The following is a 17,379-nucleotide window of genomic DNA, read 5'->3' on the forward strand; positions in this document are numbered from 1 at the left end:
GCCGGTTGGCTAAAAACGTTGATCGACGTCGTGTGACTAAAGCCCATTTAAGCGTGAGTTCACATTTTTATTTTTGTGTATCGTATCTCCGTTGCATGGCTCTTACGAGTATCATGATAGTTTGAACGTTTATCAAAATTATCAGTTACGGCGTGTATCCTGATCGCGTATCCTTTCGATGTTTGTCGGGGCTTCGTGAAGAAGATACGATAGAGAAGATAGATGTTACAAAATTTGGCCCACCTAATGCGTATTTGATTACTTATAATAACAAGATGAGTCCCAAAAACGGCTTTGCTGATCTGTAACTGACTCTACCAGAAGGAATAATAAGCGTATTTTCTTTGTTAACTCAACTGAAGTTTTGTGGAGAAATTGCACTCAGTGTGTGCAATTTTTGAACTCGTATTACGAACATTAACACCTCTTTGTTTTGTAAACGAAAAACAACTTGGATCATAAAACGAGCGCGATTGTAAAATCGTATTAAACTTAAACTTCAAACTGTAGTGAAAGCCAATTCCACTGCGGAACATTCAAAAATGCAATCTTCCTATTGCCTAATATTACCAATTTGCGGGAAATTCTCAAAGTTTTTGATTCAATGTTATTGCTTCCTGTGTGGTGTTAGGGTGTTGCGCTGGTTGTTTATTTAACAGGACAGGTCTGTGCTTTTAGAAATGGAAGTGCCACGGTCGAATATTACCCAAGTAATATTTAACTTATCCATTTCAAACCTTACAAGTCCGATTTCACCCAGTTTCCGTAGTTTTAAAAGACAGAAAAGTAGACCCAAGTGATTTATTTAAAAATAAATATTGCGTAAACTTACTTTAGAAGTACATAAATATTTTGCGTAGAATAAATCTAAGTCAATGTCTCAGAATCCCGTGGACCATGTACCTCACCAACGTTTCGATCCTTAAAGAACTTAACATTCAAGAAAGATTATCGTCAACTGTGCAATTACGAATCCTCAAGTTCTTTGGACACATCACCCGTAATGAGGAGTCCATGGAACGGCTTGTGGTGCAGGGGAAAATCGAGGGCAAAAGATCTCGCGGGCGCCCCCCGACACGGTGGACAGACCTCATCAAATCTATGACGCACTCGTTGGAGAACATAAACGATTGCTCCCACTCTGCCTGACATCGGGCTACTTGGCGGTGGCGCAGGAATCGATCGACCGAAACCTGACCACAACCACTCTGTCAAGAGTGCACGACTAAGAACAGAGAGAGTATCCAACCAACCGACCAACCAACCAATCGGAGAGCTTGACAACGCAGCCATACTTAACTTTAATACCTTACCCAGATACCTTTGCCAGATCACTGAACTATTCAATAATTTCAATAAAGACAATGTTTATAATTTTGGATTCAAAGCGTATAAGCGTAGTATTTCATAAACCAAAAGTAAAAGATTTTTCGACATCTTCATTTGCTTCAAAAATCAAAAAGAAAGAGGTATAAATAATGGTCGTGTACGAAACTACGCAGATACAGATTGCCAACCTACTACTTAAGTTTTTCTTTGAGTGAATAAGAGTAAGACGAATGTCCTAGTGCTTGACACCCTAATGCCCAATTGATGACATCCTGCTCTCATATCTGTATTTCTAATAACACCTATATTGATACTGGGGTATTATCAACCCGCATACGGACCTATAACGTCGAACGCCTGAATCAATCTCTGATGTGAAAAGAAGAGTCGTACAACAAACTTTTATCCTCCTCATCAAAAATTTACTAAGATAGTTCGAAACTAATCAATGGAAAGTTACACGAAAGTCATTAATAACTTAATTTAGTAACAGTTGGCCCGGCCGATTATTATGCCCCTTATACCTCAAACCCTTTTTATGGCCAATAAAGAACATGTTAATATTCAATACGAAGATTTTATTAGAAAACTTTTCTCGTTAGTTCGCGCAAACTTCGCGCTGTGTCGTCGATACACGGACTTAGCTGACGGCGTGTGAATGTAATTTTATAAAAGTCGATAGTTTCGAATTAAAGCAATTTAAACTTTTAACTTGGACCATTATTCATCTTTCTTATTGCAGACGTCTTTTTTTCATATTTGTCGGCAGTTTTACGCAGAACAAAGTGACATATTCGTAATTAATATAGTATCACAGTCTCTTAGTCGGCGCCAGAACGTTAGACATGAAAAAACACCCCTTTAACTGAAATATTTCTACCATAACGCGAAAATATAACAACCCAACAAACAATATAATATTTGAAAATATCTGTTAACCTATACAAAATTTTGAAAAGGGGTTTTAAAAATTGTAGTGCAAAGTAAAAACATTGCAGTTAGAGTCGACGGTAATTACTAGATACAAAATAGGTTTCATTTTGTTATAAGACGGGTGAAGATGTTTTCAAGTTCGGATCTTAGACCGCGGCTTCCAATGATGCTAACAAAAAATCCTATAATAATGTGTTAAATCTATGCCGTAAAAGGCATAAACTTACACTAATAATCATTATGCATGGTGAACGATCTCATTTGGCTCGCGCTGGGTTGCCAGCCTAAAATACCGTGTTTGGCAAATAAACTAATGGGCTTGTTGTCACTAGCCGTTGACGTTTATATAATATTAGTAGGTCATTAATTAAAAAAATAACCAGCTGTACTACCATCTTTGAATCAAAACTACCGAGAAACACAGACGTAATTATTAAAATAGATACACACATATACGACCGCTCACTTGGGTAAAGAACTACGGATTGGATCGAAACGTGTCGGGCTTACCTCGACTATCAATAATATGTGAGTGATCCATGGATTTATAATTATTCTTTTAAATAATTATGTCAGAATTCTCCTCTTTTGCTACAAGTGTTTTTGTAGGTTCACCAGCCATAACATCTGCCACAGCGGAGCGTGCAAAAATATCTGACACGTCCTTCCGGCCCTAGATATAGAGTCGTATCAGATTTTTTTGCACGCTTGTTGTGTCAGGTATTGGTGCTGGTAACTGTATCTACCAGTATAAATATTAAACGATTAGGACATTTTCACACATGCGAGTTACGAGCGAGTCTTGTGCAAATAATAGTCGCGGCGAGTTCGTTGCGTGATCGCCTTCGTACAAAATACTTACGCTCGCTACTCGCAAGTGTGATAAGGGCCTTAACTCTCAAGTGTCTGGGCGACCGAGCTTCGTCCGAGCTCGATAGTATAGGTTTTTCCTGAGTTAAGAACTATTGTTCGCCCTCGTAACTCCCCATTAAAAAACTTCATAGAAACCTCCGAAATCAATAATAAATAATAAATAAATAAATATAAATATTACGGGACAATTCACACCAATTGACCTAGTCCCAAAGTAAGCTTAGCAAAGCTTGTGTTATGGGTACTAAGCAACGGATAAATATAATTATATAGATAGATACATACTTAAATACATAGTTAACACCCAAGACCCGAGGACAAACATTCGTATTTTTCATACAAATATCTGCCCCGACACGGGAATCGAACCCGGGACCTCAAGCTTCGTAGTCAGGCTCTCTAACCACTAGGCCATCTGGTCGTCAATAAAATATATAAACCTACAAGAATTGAAAGAAAGAAAGCAATACATTTATTCTCAACACAACAATAGACAACACTACCCATGACACAACAATATTATTGTACGATAGTATAAAATAGGCAGCAAGATAGTAATTTTGAACCTGAAACTACCGTGAGACTCACGGTATATTTAATATGAGTAAGATAGTATGTGTCATTGCGGATGTCAATCGAACACTGCCTCAGCATAATGCTGAGACGTTAAGAACGCCCCAGCGCTGATTGTTGATTGATTTTTTGAATTGCTCATTTAAAGGATTATATAGATTTAAAATTATACTCACATGTTTTAAAGTCATTTTTAATGCCGATAAGGTGATATTTACTGCCTCTGTAGTATCTCGAGATTATGAAAAATAAGAGAGTCCCTTTATTTAATCACAAATATTCTAAGCTGGCTGGTGGCTTCCGGCTACTTACTGCATTGAAATAATGACACATTGACATTATGGTTGGACATAGCTGACAGCCAATGTTTTGAGGTTTTTATTAGACCTTTCAATTTAATGGTTTTCGTATGGCCAAAGTTACCCTTTATTGGGTAAAGTTACCCGAAATTACTGTACCTATATACTTACATATTTTTAAGTGACGTTGGAACAAGAAAAAAATCAGTTTAAAGGTCTGTTCTTAGAAGAGATAAACAATAACTTGATTTGGCCTATTTCCGGTGCGGGTAAAATTCAATTGCAGCGCTAAAATGGAGTCTAATCTTTGATTAAACGGCATGTTCAAAAATGTTATCTTACAAAAATTATCAATTCCAATACTTTATCTCCAATGATAGCATTACAATCTTTTAATTGTTTATTCATACCCATGTTTCTGACGGTTGCACACTAAAAAAATCTTTAAAATGCGGATTTATAGTGTATTGTTCGTGTGCTTTTGTTTAATTTGGAAACAAGTGACGTCACAATGTACAGCGGCAAATATATGTGTGACGGACGTTACAGAATCCCAGTGTGGTCCTGGTCAAACATTAGTGCCTAATTCACATATATTCGGGTGCTGCCCAAGATGTCAAGCGAGTACTGGTAAGATTTGTTTTAAATATTCTTTGATTACTTTTTGTTGATTTTTCTTATATTACCATACAAGCTGCATATTTGAATCAACAATCAAATTTGTAAGAAAGATAGCAGTAATTATACAACATAAATAAATTATGATTGGTTTTTTGGAGTCGTTTTGTATTTTCTCGACGCAACATAGATGTCGCTAGTGCTGCTGCTTAAGTAGCATAGTAGAAATAAGCAACCTGAGATATGTATGCATAGGAAAAAGTCGTGTCTAGATTCCTGTCCAGCAGTGGTGTAGGGGTTATAGCACGCAGCACGGATTGCTGAGGACCTGGGTTCGATTCCCAGTGCTGGTCTCTTTTTCTGGTTTTTCTGTACATCCATGTCTCAGATTGTATTTTCGATATCATAAATAAAATTAAATTAAATTTTAATATCATCATCATCATCATCATCCCAGCCTATATACGTCCCACTGCAGGGCAGAGGCCTCCGCTCAGAATGAGAGGATGGATGATGAAATTTTAATATGTGCCGTCATAAATGTCGAATAGGGTCACGCTTGACACCAGTTTGTGTGTTATTTTTTATGCAATTAATAATTATTTAAAATTATTTTTGACAAAGTTTGCGATACATGTACAGGTAACAAACGGTACGTAAAAATAATTAGTGAGCTGTATTTTTAATGAGCTAAAACCCCTGATTGTTATATTTCTTTATCAACTGTTGACGAAGTTATCGTTTAATGTGTGCTTTTACATTATTATTATTATTATAATTTTAAAGGTTAACTGGAAGAGAATCTTTTAAGGGATAAGTTCGCCTTTGTAGATATTATTATTTAATCTTATTATACTGTTATCTGTTCATTTCAGGCGTTTTATGTGCAAGATTGATTTTTACAATACAATACAATTATATCCGTAACTTTTACGTTACAGGTGTACCCATCGAAGAAAAGGGGTGTGAACCGCCAAGCACTTGTTTGGACGACGGAAAATATGCCCCAGTTCAATGCAAGGGTGACATGTTCGTAGGAAGGTAAATTAACCCTTGAGCCATTATACTATTGTTTACAAAAGCATAATTATAGGATTGCATGATACGCTATGAAAGGATAATGAGTCGTCCAATCTTCAGAGTGGAGCTGTTGATATATGTCTGATAATGTCACGAGGCAAACGTTAGCTGCGTGAACAAAGCACTGGACAGGGGTATCATTAATAATGTTTATAATTATTGGGTGCACTCGACTGTTTATAAATCTTTTGATGTTTGTTGTGTTGATTAATGTAAGTGTACTACTTTATCAGGTTATAAAAATTTGCGGTTTATTACATTACATTTACAACGTGTCTACACTCTGTACAAAAAACCGGTTGAGAGCGTGTTGGACACGCCCGGAATAGGGTTCCGTAGCCATTACGAAAAAATTAAGTAATATTTTTCTAAGGATTTCGTATTTTATACGGAATCTTCCAAGTTTAGGTATATTTTATACCTTAGGCTGCTATTTACTCTTAAACTACTAATAATTCTGAAGCAAACTTAGCCGTTATGGTTTTCCGTTAGTTTGATATACTTACTACCATTCTAAATTTTTCTAATTTTTCCACCCTAGTGTTTAGATTTTAGAGGGGGGGGGTATCAATGCTCATATATAACATTATGTATGATGAACGTGCGACACATTACGCGTCAACAATTTTTATTAACAAATAAATGCGTCAAAGTGGCTTCAGGGCGGGGTGAGATTTCGCACGTGCGTTACACAACCGTTCGAAACTCATCGCGTTCAATCAGCGCTCTCGAATTGACGCGAATTCCACTTCGCTGACAAATTGTGCTTCATTTAATTTGCATTTTTCTTGATGCGCAGATGTTTCTGCAGCGATGAAGACGGCAACAGGATATTTGGGCAAATGTGGCGAACTGACGCTAGTGAGATGTCTTGTGGTAAGCGAATCAACCTTTTTCTGGTTTCGTCCTCAAAAAGTGTCAAACGGGACTCGATTACAAAGTCTAAACTATCTCTCTGTCCGTCCGTCAGTCGCAGGGTTACAGGCAGGGGGGGGGGGCAGGGTCTTTTGAATGTTAATAGACTAGAAATTGACACATCATCATAATTCATAATGAACTTTATATGGTCTTCTAAACTATCTGGTCATGATAGCAGGATTCATGTGCAGTATATTTCGAGTAAAAGTATATGGATAGCCTGTGTTTTGTATTATAAGGTATCGAATTTCTGAGTCTCACGATAGTTTCATGTTGAACAAAACATCAAAACCACCAGCACCATTTTGCTAGATTCCCGTTCCATTGTGAATCGTTTCACGAATCTTTATTACCACAGCATGCAGTAGAAGACGTGCGGAGCTTGAAGCTGAAGGCAGAACTGACGTGACGCTGCATTGCACGGCTAACGGTGACTACGAGCCATTGCAATGTGACGACGGGTACTGCTGGTGCGCTGATCCGAAGACTGGGCAGCCTAGCGTGCCGCCTGTTCCTCAAGAAAGCATGAAGATACTCACATGTTGTAAGTAAACCTCATCTATATAGGTTAAACAAAGTCGCTTTCCGCGCCTGTCAGCCTGGTCACTGGTCCTTTAAAGGCAGGTACTTACATTTTAACGCCACTTGGAAGGAAAGTACTCTCAAAACTGATGATAGGAAAATTTATACAAATGAAACTTTCCTATACCTATTTTCATAAATGACACTAAGAATTTATCAATTTTCGTACACTCACTAACACGTCTAGAAGAATTAACACATTAACTGTGGTGCCACTGTTCCATAGAGCAGCGTAACGATTTTCAAAATTACTTGCATTGCACCCTTTTAAGCTTTATTACCATAGCTTTACATGCCACTAAACGATGTATATAAAAATAATAATAATAATAAGCCATTTATTATGATTAATACATTTTTGAACCGTAATACGTTGTAAATTTACGACGTAATACGATACAAAGATGTGTAAATGTTTTTGTGAATATTTTTATCTTCAACAAAAATGTGTACGTGTTAAAGAAACTTTTGAAATCGTCTCGAATATTAAACATAGCTCCGAGAAATCCCACATTCTTGATTATCTCGATGTCATCGAGAATGAAGTCGTCGTCATCGAGTCTCATAACAACATTGAACTTTATTTAGACAGTAGCAGTGTTATGGGCGAGCAGTATCTGCGTCGGTGCGAGAGTCTGGTGCACGCATTAGGAGTCATCAACCGGGAGCAATCCGAGCACGGGACCAACTTCCTGGGGAACCCCGTTACATTCTGCGATTATGACGGCAGCTATGGCCCTTATCAGATTCAGAATGGCATGTGAGTCTTTGTTGGTTCCATGGTAAAGATACGCTTGTGTGCAGGATTGTAAAATGATAACATTTTCGTTCAAGGTGTTTGAAGCGAAGAGGTGTTATTATTAGATCGCGATTAAAATGGGATTGAAATATCAGTATATTTTAACAATGTATTTGAATCGGTTAGGAATATTATAGAGATGGCTGGGCAAATTTGACTGCGTCCAGAGATATTGAAATTTTTAATTGGGTGTTAGTCATACAGCGTAACTAAATTAAGACCACGATTTTTGGGAATTCCCGTATAAATTGAGTACAGTCCGAAATAGTAATTCCCCAGCCGGATTTTCCCACTGATTTACTCGAGCTAAACCACAGGTCAAACCTCTAATAACATCCACGGATAAAGACCACAAGCCACAACAGTTTTAAAGTGTATATTTTTAACAATTCAGCTACATACCCAACTCCTACATGTTACTAGTTACACTAGTAAGCTTCATTATCAGAAAGTACCAGTTAGCTCCAAAATGTGGCTACAATGCTTCTAGAAAATTCAGCGTTATTTCTATTTTCCATTACAGTGCCTACTGCACGAATAAGGAGGGCGAAATCTTGGGTGCTTGGCAAGCCATGTCGAGTCAAATGGGTGGAATGAATTGCAGTAAGTGTTCTAAGTAAGGGTTTTATACCAGATAATTTAAGTCATGAATGTACTAAATAGTAATTGTAGGTGTGGACAAAAAAGTTAAAAATCCCCTCTTCCGAGAACTAACCAGGAGCATGATGAATCATGCTCAGTGTAGGGTTCCTTAGTCGTTATTAGAAAGATACGCACTGCAGATGAATGAAACACGTTCGGTGAGCATCAAAAGTAGACGGTTACTTTTTTACTCTGTCACATTAACACATTTGTCAATCTTGTGTGGCGCTAAGTGCGTGACTGTAAAACGACAAAGTACAAAAGTAGCCAGCTACTTTTGATGCTGACTGTTCTTGTACTATTTTTAGAGTAGGCACTAACAACAGGGCGTGCAGTTTTTCGGCAATAACTTTAAGACGGTATATCCAATCAAGTTGAAATGAATTAAAGTTGAATTTTTTTATATTAAGCATTATCTTTGTTATTAAAAAAAAATCTGAATACACGGTTTAGATGATAAATAGGTCCCCTTTTAATGCTACTTTGGAAGCCACTAATAATAAACTTGCTAAAAACCTCAGACTTTCAAAAATAACTATCGAAATATGTATTACACATTGATGTTTGCCAAAAATACGAATAATATGACGAAACTCCGGGTTCCGTTTTAGTAATGACATAAATTCCAAATTAACTTTGTACGCTTCTATCTACCATCAGCCAAATAAGTGGTCTATAAATTTTTAATCAAGTCCCTATCAAATAAATATGTCGCTAAAGTCGAACTTTCAAGTTGAGAGACACGTCTATTGGCATTATTATTTTATGACATGCAAACGATTATCCACTTTAAGGTAGTTAACCACATATTTGGCTGATGGTACATGCAAGAAGGGCCTTCCTGAAGTGTTCACATAGTATACTATTTTTTCACATTGTACAAAATTATACCGAAACTTGCTCCTACTGAGGCACGAGCATAGACTTGTAGGATAAAGTGCAATACTTGTTGCGATCACAAAACAAAAGCTAGTCGGCAGTATCACGTTTCATAGCAAGTTGCATGGAAAGTCACTCATAAAGTATAATTTACTTGTTAGTGTATTTGAAAGCGAAATAACTACTAAGATTTTTTCTGCACAGTCCGTAGATGATACTGTATAATTGTTTGAGTAGATATTTAACAACTTCAAAATTCTCCATATTTTTTCATTGTAATCGCATCATCATATTTTTTTTATAGATTGTGCCCGTGATACAATGATGTACTTCCCCGAGAAAGGTATGATGGTGACAGAGACATGTCAAGGCAATGGGAACTACCAGCCCAACCAGAATGTTGGAGACGTCTTTTATTGCGTCGACAGGGATGGCTACCCAACCACAGACCTGCTGTCGGAGTGGCCAACAGACAACTGTGCTAGCTTTGCTTAGCTGTTTGCTACTGCCAGGCTTGGAGATAAATTATTCAAGGAAGCTGATAATAAATGAAGAAGAGAGAAAAAGATATAGAGCGTATTATTATGATGATGTGATATGGATAAACAAAGATTTAAATTTTAAATTAAGAAAGGTTTTTGTGTGGAATATCCCTAATCACCTAAAATTTGGTTGAATAAACTTTTTTTATTTTATTTCGTAACTCCCGCAGTTTCGTCTGCGGTCTGTGGAATTTTCCGAGATAAAAAGTATTTTTTATCTTTCTCAGAATCTTCAACTATTTACATGGCATTTTTCATCTAAATCGGTTAAGCGATTTACGCTTGAAAGCATAACAAACAAACAAACAAGCTTAAACGCGGAGACTGTGGCCCAAGCCCTCTTATTCAGAGAGATCCATACTATGGTAGTAAAAAATTAACAATGCCTATCTTAAATCTTTTGCTACAATTAAGGGTCAGAAGTCTCGACTACTTTAAAATTTTAGGTATAAAATTCTCATCCCGTCTTGAGTCTTATTACTCATGCTAGACACAGCAGTTTATGCACGTAACTATTAACTTAAAATGACATTGCAAAATTTCACGTATGAGATCGAATTTCTCGAAGCACTTTTTCTGTACCCTCGTCTATGTAATTATTGTTAGACGGCTGAAATGTCTACTCGAGTTCGAAAGGTCGTGGCACCCCTGAGAGTAACATGTTTTCAACAAGACGCCTAGGAAACTAAGCCCGAATCTTTACGACGCCTCTGGGCTTTTGCGGGCAATTTGTTCTGCTCTCTTATTCCGCAAAATACCTGTAAACTTTATTGCCACATCGTGCAAGTTGCTATAGATTTATTACATTACGTACTACGTACTTTAGACAATTGAGCATTGTTTCTTTCTAATTCCAAATTAATCCAAATGTTGTTGCATGCATGGTCCTCCAGAGCGTTCAACTGTATACTTGCCTCATATTAAATGATATTGTAACGGATAACTCACGTCTTAAACCGAGTTTAGCTCGACATGTTGCGAGAGATAAGTTTTTCATTCCGCGGAAAGTGCGTGAAGCCATTGAGATTAGTAGTCATCCGAATTTTAACCGGGATTGCGGTTGGTCGGTACCCCGAGTTGGAAAATAGTTTTAAATACTCGTGCTGCGTCATCGGTTGGTGTGAACGTGCCTTTACGGAGCGATGTTGTTTGTGTTATGTGCTACCCTACATTAGACATTGACAATAAAAATGACGATAAAAATGCGGGTAGTTGTGCGCCGGTGTTAGTTTCGTCGGGCAGTCGCGCGAGCAGAGCGGTGGCGCATAGTGTGCGTGTTGCGGCAGCCGCCGAGTCGCGTGCTCCTGAGAAGAAGGGCTACGAAATAGCCCAAAACATGTCGAGATAAACTCGGTTTAAGACGTGAGTTATCTGTTACAATGTCATTTTGAGTCTCACAGTAGTTTCATGTTCAAAATTGTATACTTACCTACTTAATTATTTACTGACTATTTTTAGATGCTAATAGTTAACGCAACGACATTTTCGTCACCCTTTCTATGACCTGTTGAAAACTTAACGTCGATCGCTTGCTACCAGAGATTTTAAAAAGTGTTATTATACCAATTTTCAATACAAGAATTTTCGCCATTCAAACTCTACGTAACCAATCTATACAAAATTTCATGTGCGTTCGTTAGAAAAGATGAATTTTGACTTAAAGATTTGACGACAACTTGCAAACATACGAAGATGCAAGTTAAATTAAAGCTTTTAATTATGAAACGAGCACCGCAACCCACATTTCACGTAACTAAAACATCATTTTGTCATAATGAGGGCAATAAATAAATATTTACGACAAAATCCATTTAATTAAAATTGAACGACCTACCTTGTTACTCAACTTCTGTAATTTATTAATTAATCCTGAACTGAAAACGTGGACACCGACATAAATTACAACAAACAACTTTATTAAAATTTCGAAAACTTATAAAAAGTTACCTCTGATCGTCAGTCGGGACCACAAATTCTGCCGAATGACTAATTTGGCTTGACATTTGCGCTAATGTTGTCGTTACTGGAGTATAACCGTGTCCGTTTACTTCGCAATATCGACTAACTTTTGTCCCCTTTTTGTTCATAAATAATTGTCATAAAACTTTGGAGTGGCCCTTTTTACAGTTTTGGGGCAATGAAAAGTTTTGAAACAGGTTTTATTACAACAATTATAAGCAGCATGATTAATCTGCTTAATGGGTACAGCAAAATAAGTAATAAGACGAAATAATGTATTAAACAAAAAAAAAATTGTACCTTGTCACTTTAACGTCATGTTTGAAAAGCCGCACGAAATTGTGTAACGACTGAAAGCGACAAGGTATAGAAATTATCACTTATTTATGACGTTGACTGTACTATAAGATCTTCTATGCACACCTTGTTCTTGTGAATAAATGATTATTATTATAGGTATATTGGTGTAATTTTTCCCAATAGGTAAGTATATTATATTACTAGCTTTTGCCCGCGGCTCCGCCCGCGTGGAATTAGGATATCGCGCGCTGTTCCCTCGGGAACTGTGCACTTTCCCGGGATAAAAAGTAATCTATGTTAGTCTCTGGCCCATAACCTATCTTTTTGCGAAAAATCACGTCGATCCGTCGCTCCGTTTCGACGTGAACACAAACATACAAACACACAAACACACACTTTCGCATTTATAATATTGGTATATGGATTATTATTGTATTGTATTGTATAACTCTTTATCCCACTAATACCAGGTATTAGGTATAAATGCGAAAGTTTGTAAGCCTGTTTGTTTGTTTATTACTTCATCGTGTCTAAACCACTGGACGGATTTAGATGAAATTCGGTATACAGATAGTTTGAGTCACAGGATCATTTTTATCCCGGAAAATTGCATAGTTCCCGCGGGATAGCAACAAACTATTCTGCGCGGACGGAGTCGCGGGTGACGGCTAGTTTAATAATAATTCAGGCCATAATGCGGCCTTACTGCAAAAAACTTAAGTTTACACGTGTTATGGCCAAGAGCGTGTCGGACACGCCCAAAATAGGGTTCCGTAGCCATTTCGAAAAAATTAAGTAATATTTTTTTAAGGATTTCGTATTTTATACGGAATCTTCCAAGTTTAGCTATATTTTATACCTTAGGCTGATATTTACTCTTAAATTACTAATAATTCTCAAGCAAACTTAGCCGTTATAGTTTAAATTTTAAAGGGGGGGGGGACGCTCGATTTTAATGCAAATGTGCATTTTAAAGTTGAATATTTCGCAAACATATCACTGAATCGAAAAATCGTCTTAGCAAACCCTTAATGGTCTAAGACCTAACCAACGATACCCCACACTACAGGGTTGGATGAGAAAAAAAAATTTTTTTTAAATTTTTCATTATACCATTTTGTCGGCATAGTTTATTTATATATCCGTGCAAAATTACAGCTTTCTAGCATTGATAGTCCCTGAGCAAAGCCGCGGACGGACAGACAGACGGACAGAGACAAACAGACAGACAGACATTTATGTTTTTGCCATTTTGGCTCCGGAACCCTAAAAACATTATCCACTTGATTTCTAACGTCTGTGTATCACCAAATATGACGTACCTAACACGACCTCGCTCAAATAGTTATATTTTTGTATACCCAAACATCGATGGTTTCGATATTTATCTTCTTACTTCTAATTTAGTGAAGTGGATTATTAAAGCATTAAATGTTTGTAATGCGTGTGTACCGAACCATAAATAATGTACTTACTTACTTAATAGATGGTGTACATGAATACTGCCATTGGAAGTACGATTTTTAGGGAACGCCAGAGACAATGTTGGTAACGCAGGAGACGCCCAAAGTGGCGGTAAAATAGTTGATTGGCCCAAATACATTATAAGACATTCAAGACCTGATTATTTATACAATTATCTGCCCCGGCCGGGAATCGAATCCGGGACCTCAAGCTTCGTAGTCAGGTTCTCTAACCACTAGGCTATCCGGCCGTTAGCGGTCGGTTTACGATGCAATTTTATATAAATTTAATAAAAATAAATATATCAGTTACTTATAACTGAAAAATAGGAAAGCAACAATTATTACCAGAAGGAACAAACTTATTTAAGTGTTAACCCTCTCAAATCCACGTACCTCTAGTTAAAGGGGCCCAGGGATCAATAAATTTTAATCTATCTTTGGCTAAACGTCAAACTTGAACGATTAACAGTCAATTTCAAACACTGATAGCGCCTTGGGACGACGCTCGATCGTGTTAAAGTGATTAAAGTACATAACATGGAATCCGCGTGCCCGAACTCGTTTTAGGGTTATCTCGTCTTGGACATGAATGAATAGGGTTAAGATTAAATTGTATAGGTATAGTTTAATCGATTTCACCTTATAGTTTGGTATCAGAATGATGTATATTTATAGGTATTTAGTATGTTATGGGTTTAGTTTCTTCTTACTCATTTACTCTAGACTGAGTGAACGTGTTTTAAACTTCTCATTATTGAGAGAGTGGCTAGAGTAGAAAGAATAATATACGAAATGACTATAGCAGTTTTTTCATATTTACCCCTCAGCCTCCATCCTTTTTTCGATCAATACTACGCGACATAAGTACATGTGTTTTTATGCAAATTATAATTATGGAAATCTTAAATAATTCTGTATATTAATCAACTTTTTATTTGAAATTAACTCACTTGCTACTGAATCGCCACCTATTTAACGCCTTTCAACGGCAAACTTTAATTTGCAAACATTTAGACTTTTTTTAAACAATATTAAGTAAGGATATACCTTTAGGGTTTCATTTATCTTGCATACCTAATATTATGAATTTGAACGGTTGTATTAATAATAAAGCATACTAATAAGTAAATGAACCTAATATCGATTGTCAATTGTCGCATAACAGTTAAAATATAAAAAGATAAAGATAAAAATATTTTATTTGCTTAAACATGAGTAATAGTTAAATACAGTTGGTACAAATAAAAAAGAAAAGAAGTCCTACATGTTTTACCTTGCAGCGTACAAATTGTTTATTGCAGTAAAAGTGCTAATGCAAATAAAAATAAAAGAACTCCATACAATAATACAACCCTGAATCTACATTACAAAAAAACTATAAAAATGTCAAAGTGATATTAATGTCCATTTCACAAAAAATTATAAGAACTCCATACAATGCTATACTATCCTGAATCTTCAAAACAAAACCTACTTATTAAGATAAATGTCAAAAGTGATATTAATGGCCATTTCATAAAAAAATAAATTGGTAAGAAAAAAGTTATCACAGAAACGTTATTAAGGGAATTATACCTTAGTATAATCGTATCCTATCGTGCGCAAAACGAAATTATAACAATAAATTTTATGCAACATATCAGTGCACTGATTTTGCAATAATGTAAGACCAATAGGTAGGTTAATGATACCTACAACAACTTATTAGATCTATGCTAATAAAAGTAGCGTAAACCGCGTGGATCACAAAATATACAACTAACCACTCAATTCAGTAACTGTTTTAAATTACTTTATAGAAACTGTCGAGCATTGTTGGAAAGTTCAAGTTAACAAGCGTAGCACTTCAAAGAAAATTATATACAAACGAACTTGTTAGTCCCCAAGTATTTACAAGTACCTACTACTGAGCATGTATTTACTTTGTACTCGTATGAACGAATCGTTACGAGATGCTCGTTTATTGTTGCCATGGAAGAAGCTTATGGATTTTGAGACTAACGTACTTCTTTTTTTAACCTTTTGCTTTTTACTTGTTAGGATTCAATTTAAATTTTGGCTCCATGCCGCAGACAATTTTGATGAGCAAATTGTACGGCCGGAGCTAGCTTTGGAACATTTTCGGGTGCCTTTAGATATAATTATTATCTTGACTCAGTCCTTCCGTTTTTACTAATTCCATATACTTTTGTCACACTCGGCCTTATTAAAAATTTTAATTACTATTTTATGTTTGGTATCTATTGTACTTATGAGTATTGTATGTACAATAATAATGATTACATTTGTATTGTTGATTTTTTGTTTCTCCTATGTTTTCGTTTCTGCCACCTTCTTCTTCTTCTTCTTTAGCCGTTCTCAACCTCTACCGGTTCCGGTCTTAAGCAGTATGCAATTTCTTGAAAACTTCCGCAACCTACTTTAACGTAATTGTACTAGTTTACTACCCTGCGTTTTGTATCCGTATAAATTTTTTGTACTGATAAAGACTATTTGTATTGTATTTTATAACCTTGGGTTAGTTAACTACAAATCCATAATCTCAGGCCCACATGTCTCAATAACTACGAGTAAAATAATATCCAGGAATCCTTAAATTTCCGTAATCTTACCCTTGAGGCCACACTTGGAGCCTGGCCCGTGACACGTGACTTAGTAATTACCAATTTGGTAGTCTTTATGAGTCCCTTGGGTTAAAGTCGAATGGCGCTCGCATCGACTTTAATGAGTTAAGGATGTCACAGTATGTAAATCAGAAATTTGGAACGGGTTGATGTTTGTGCTATGGGGCATTGACAAGGTTGTCACTTGTTTAGTCATACTCATACAACGTTCATTACAGTTGGTTGGTGGTTGCAAGCATAAAAGAAAAATAGCTGCTCTTCAATTTCAAATGTCATGTTCTGATATTGTTAACCTTATCTAGTGTAGTGTACGAATTTTTTGAAATATGTAATGCCGCTCTGAGATGTTTGTGTACCTACTTCGTTCGCTATGATATATGTATCTGGTGGCGATTTTAGGTGAATATAGCAGCTGTCATGCACGACGATCACGTCTGTTACAAAATTACTATTCGCATCTTTTCACAGTCTCAAATTTAGGCTATAACAAGCAGTTATGAATGTCAAATCTGTGGCATCATATCCCACACTAATCAGGTTTACGCGTCTGTACCAGACAAATTTTGGCATGTTGCCTGTGCACACCGTCTTTGGTGGCTGACTAGACCGATGCGAGAGCGACATTTTCGTCCACAAGCCTGACAAGAGAAGCCTGCGGATGTTGGTGCAGAACTTGCCTTGAGCCAAGCTTCATCACAATATTTGCGACCCTTCAATACACGTCTGCGCTAATCAGTGCGTTTTTCCGCCATCTTTTTCCAGTCAAGGTGGTCAAATTTGAAGGATTATCTAACACCATACAACTGCAATCAACTGTCGTGTATTCAAACTAGTCACAAAGACATAAATAGCGAACACCCTTCTCATGGGTATATTAACTAGGTACGTAGAAGTAACTTAGTATCAATCCACACCGACCGAATCGAAACGCAGTACATTTGCATTTGGCAGGTGGTAGGACCT

General features: G+C 36.6%; 1 protein-coding gene across 1 annotated transcript; it reads left to right on the forward strand.

Moving 5' to 3' along the window:
- Positions 1 to 4,393: 4,393 nt before the first annotated feature.
- On the forward strand, positions 4,394 to 10,093 carry LOC141430571 (uncharacterized). The gene is made up of 7 exons (XM_074091342.1): positions 4,394 to 4,637; positions 5,567 to 5,666; positions 6,505 to 6,581; positions 6,982 to 7,167; positions 7,794 to 7,965; positions 8,528 to 8,607; positions 9,830 to 10,093. Exons 1-7 carry the CDS (start codon positions 4,457 to 4,459, stop codon positions 10,018 to 10,020), a joined length of 987 nt encoding a protein of 328 aa, XP_073947443.1. The 5' UTR covers positions 4,394 to 4,456; the 3' UTR covers positions 10,021 to 10,093.
- Positions 10,094 to 17,379: the final 7,286 nt, after the last annotated feature.

This window comes from Choristoneura fumiferana, chromosome 8 (genome assembly GCF_025370935.1).
Source record: "Choristoneura fumiferana chromosome 8, NRCan_CFum_1, whole genome shotgun sequence".
In the NCBI taxonomy this organism is placed as follows: domain Eukaryota; kingdom Metazoa; phylum Arthropoda; class Insecta; order Lepidoptera; family Tortricidae; genus Choristoneura; species Choristoneura fumiferana.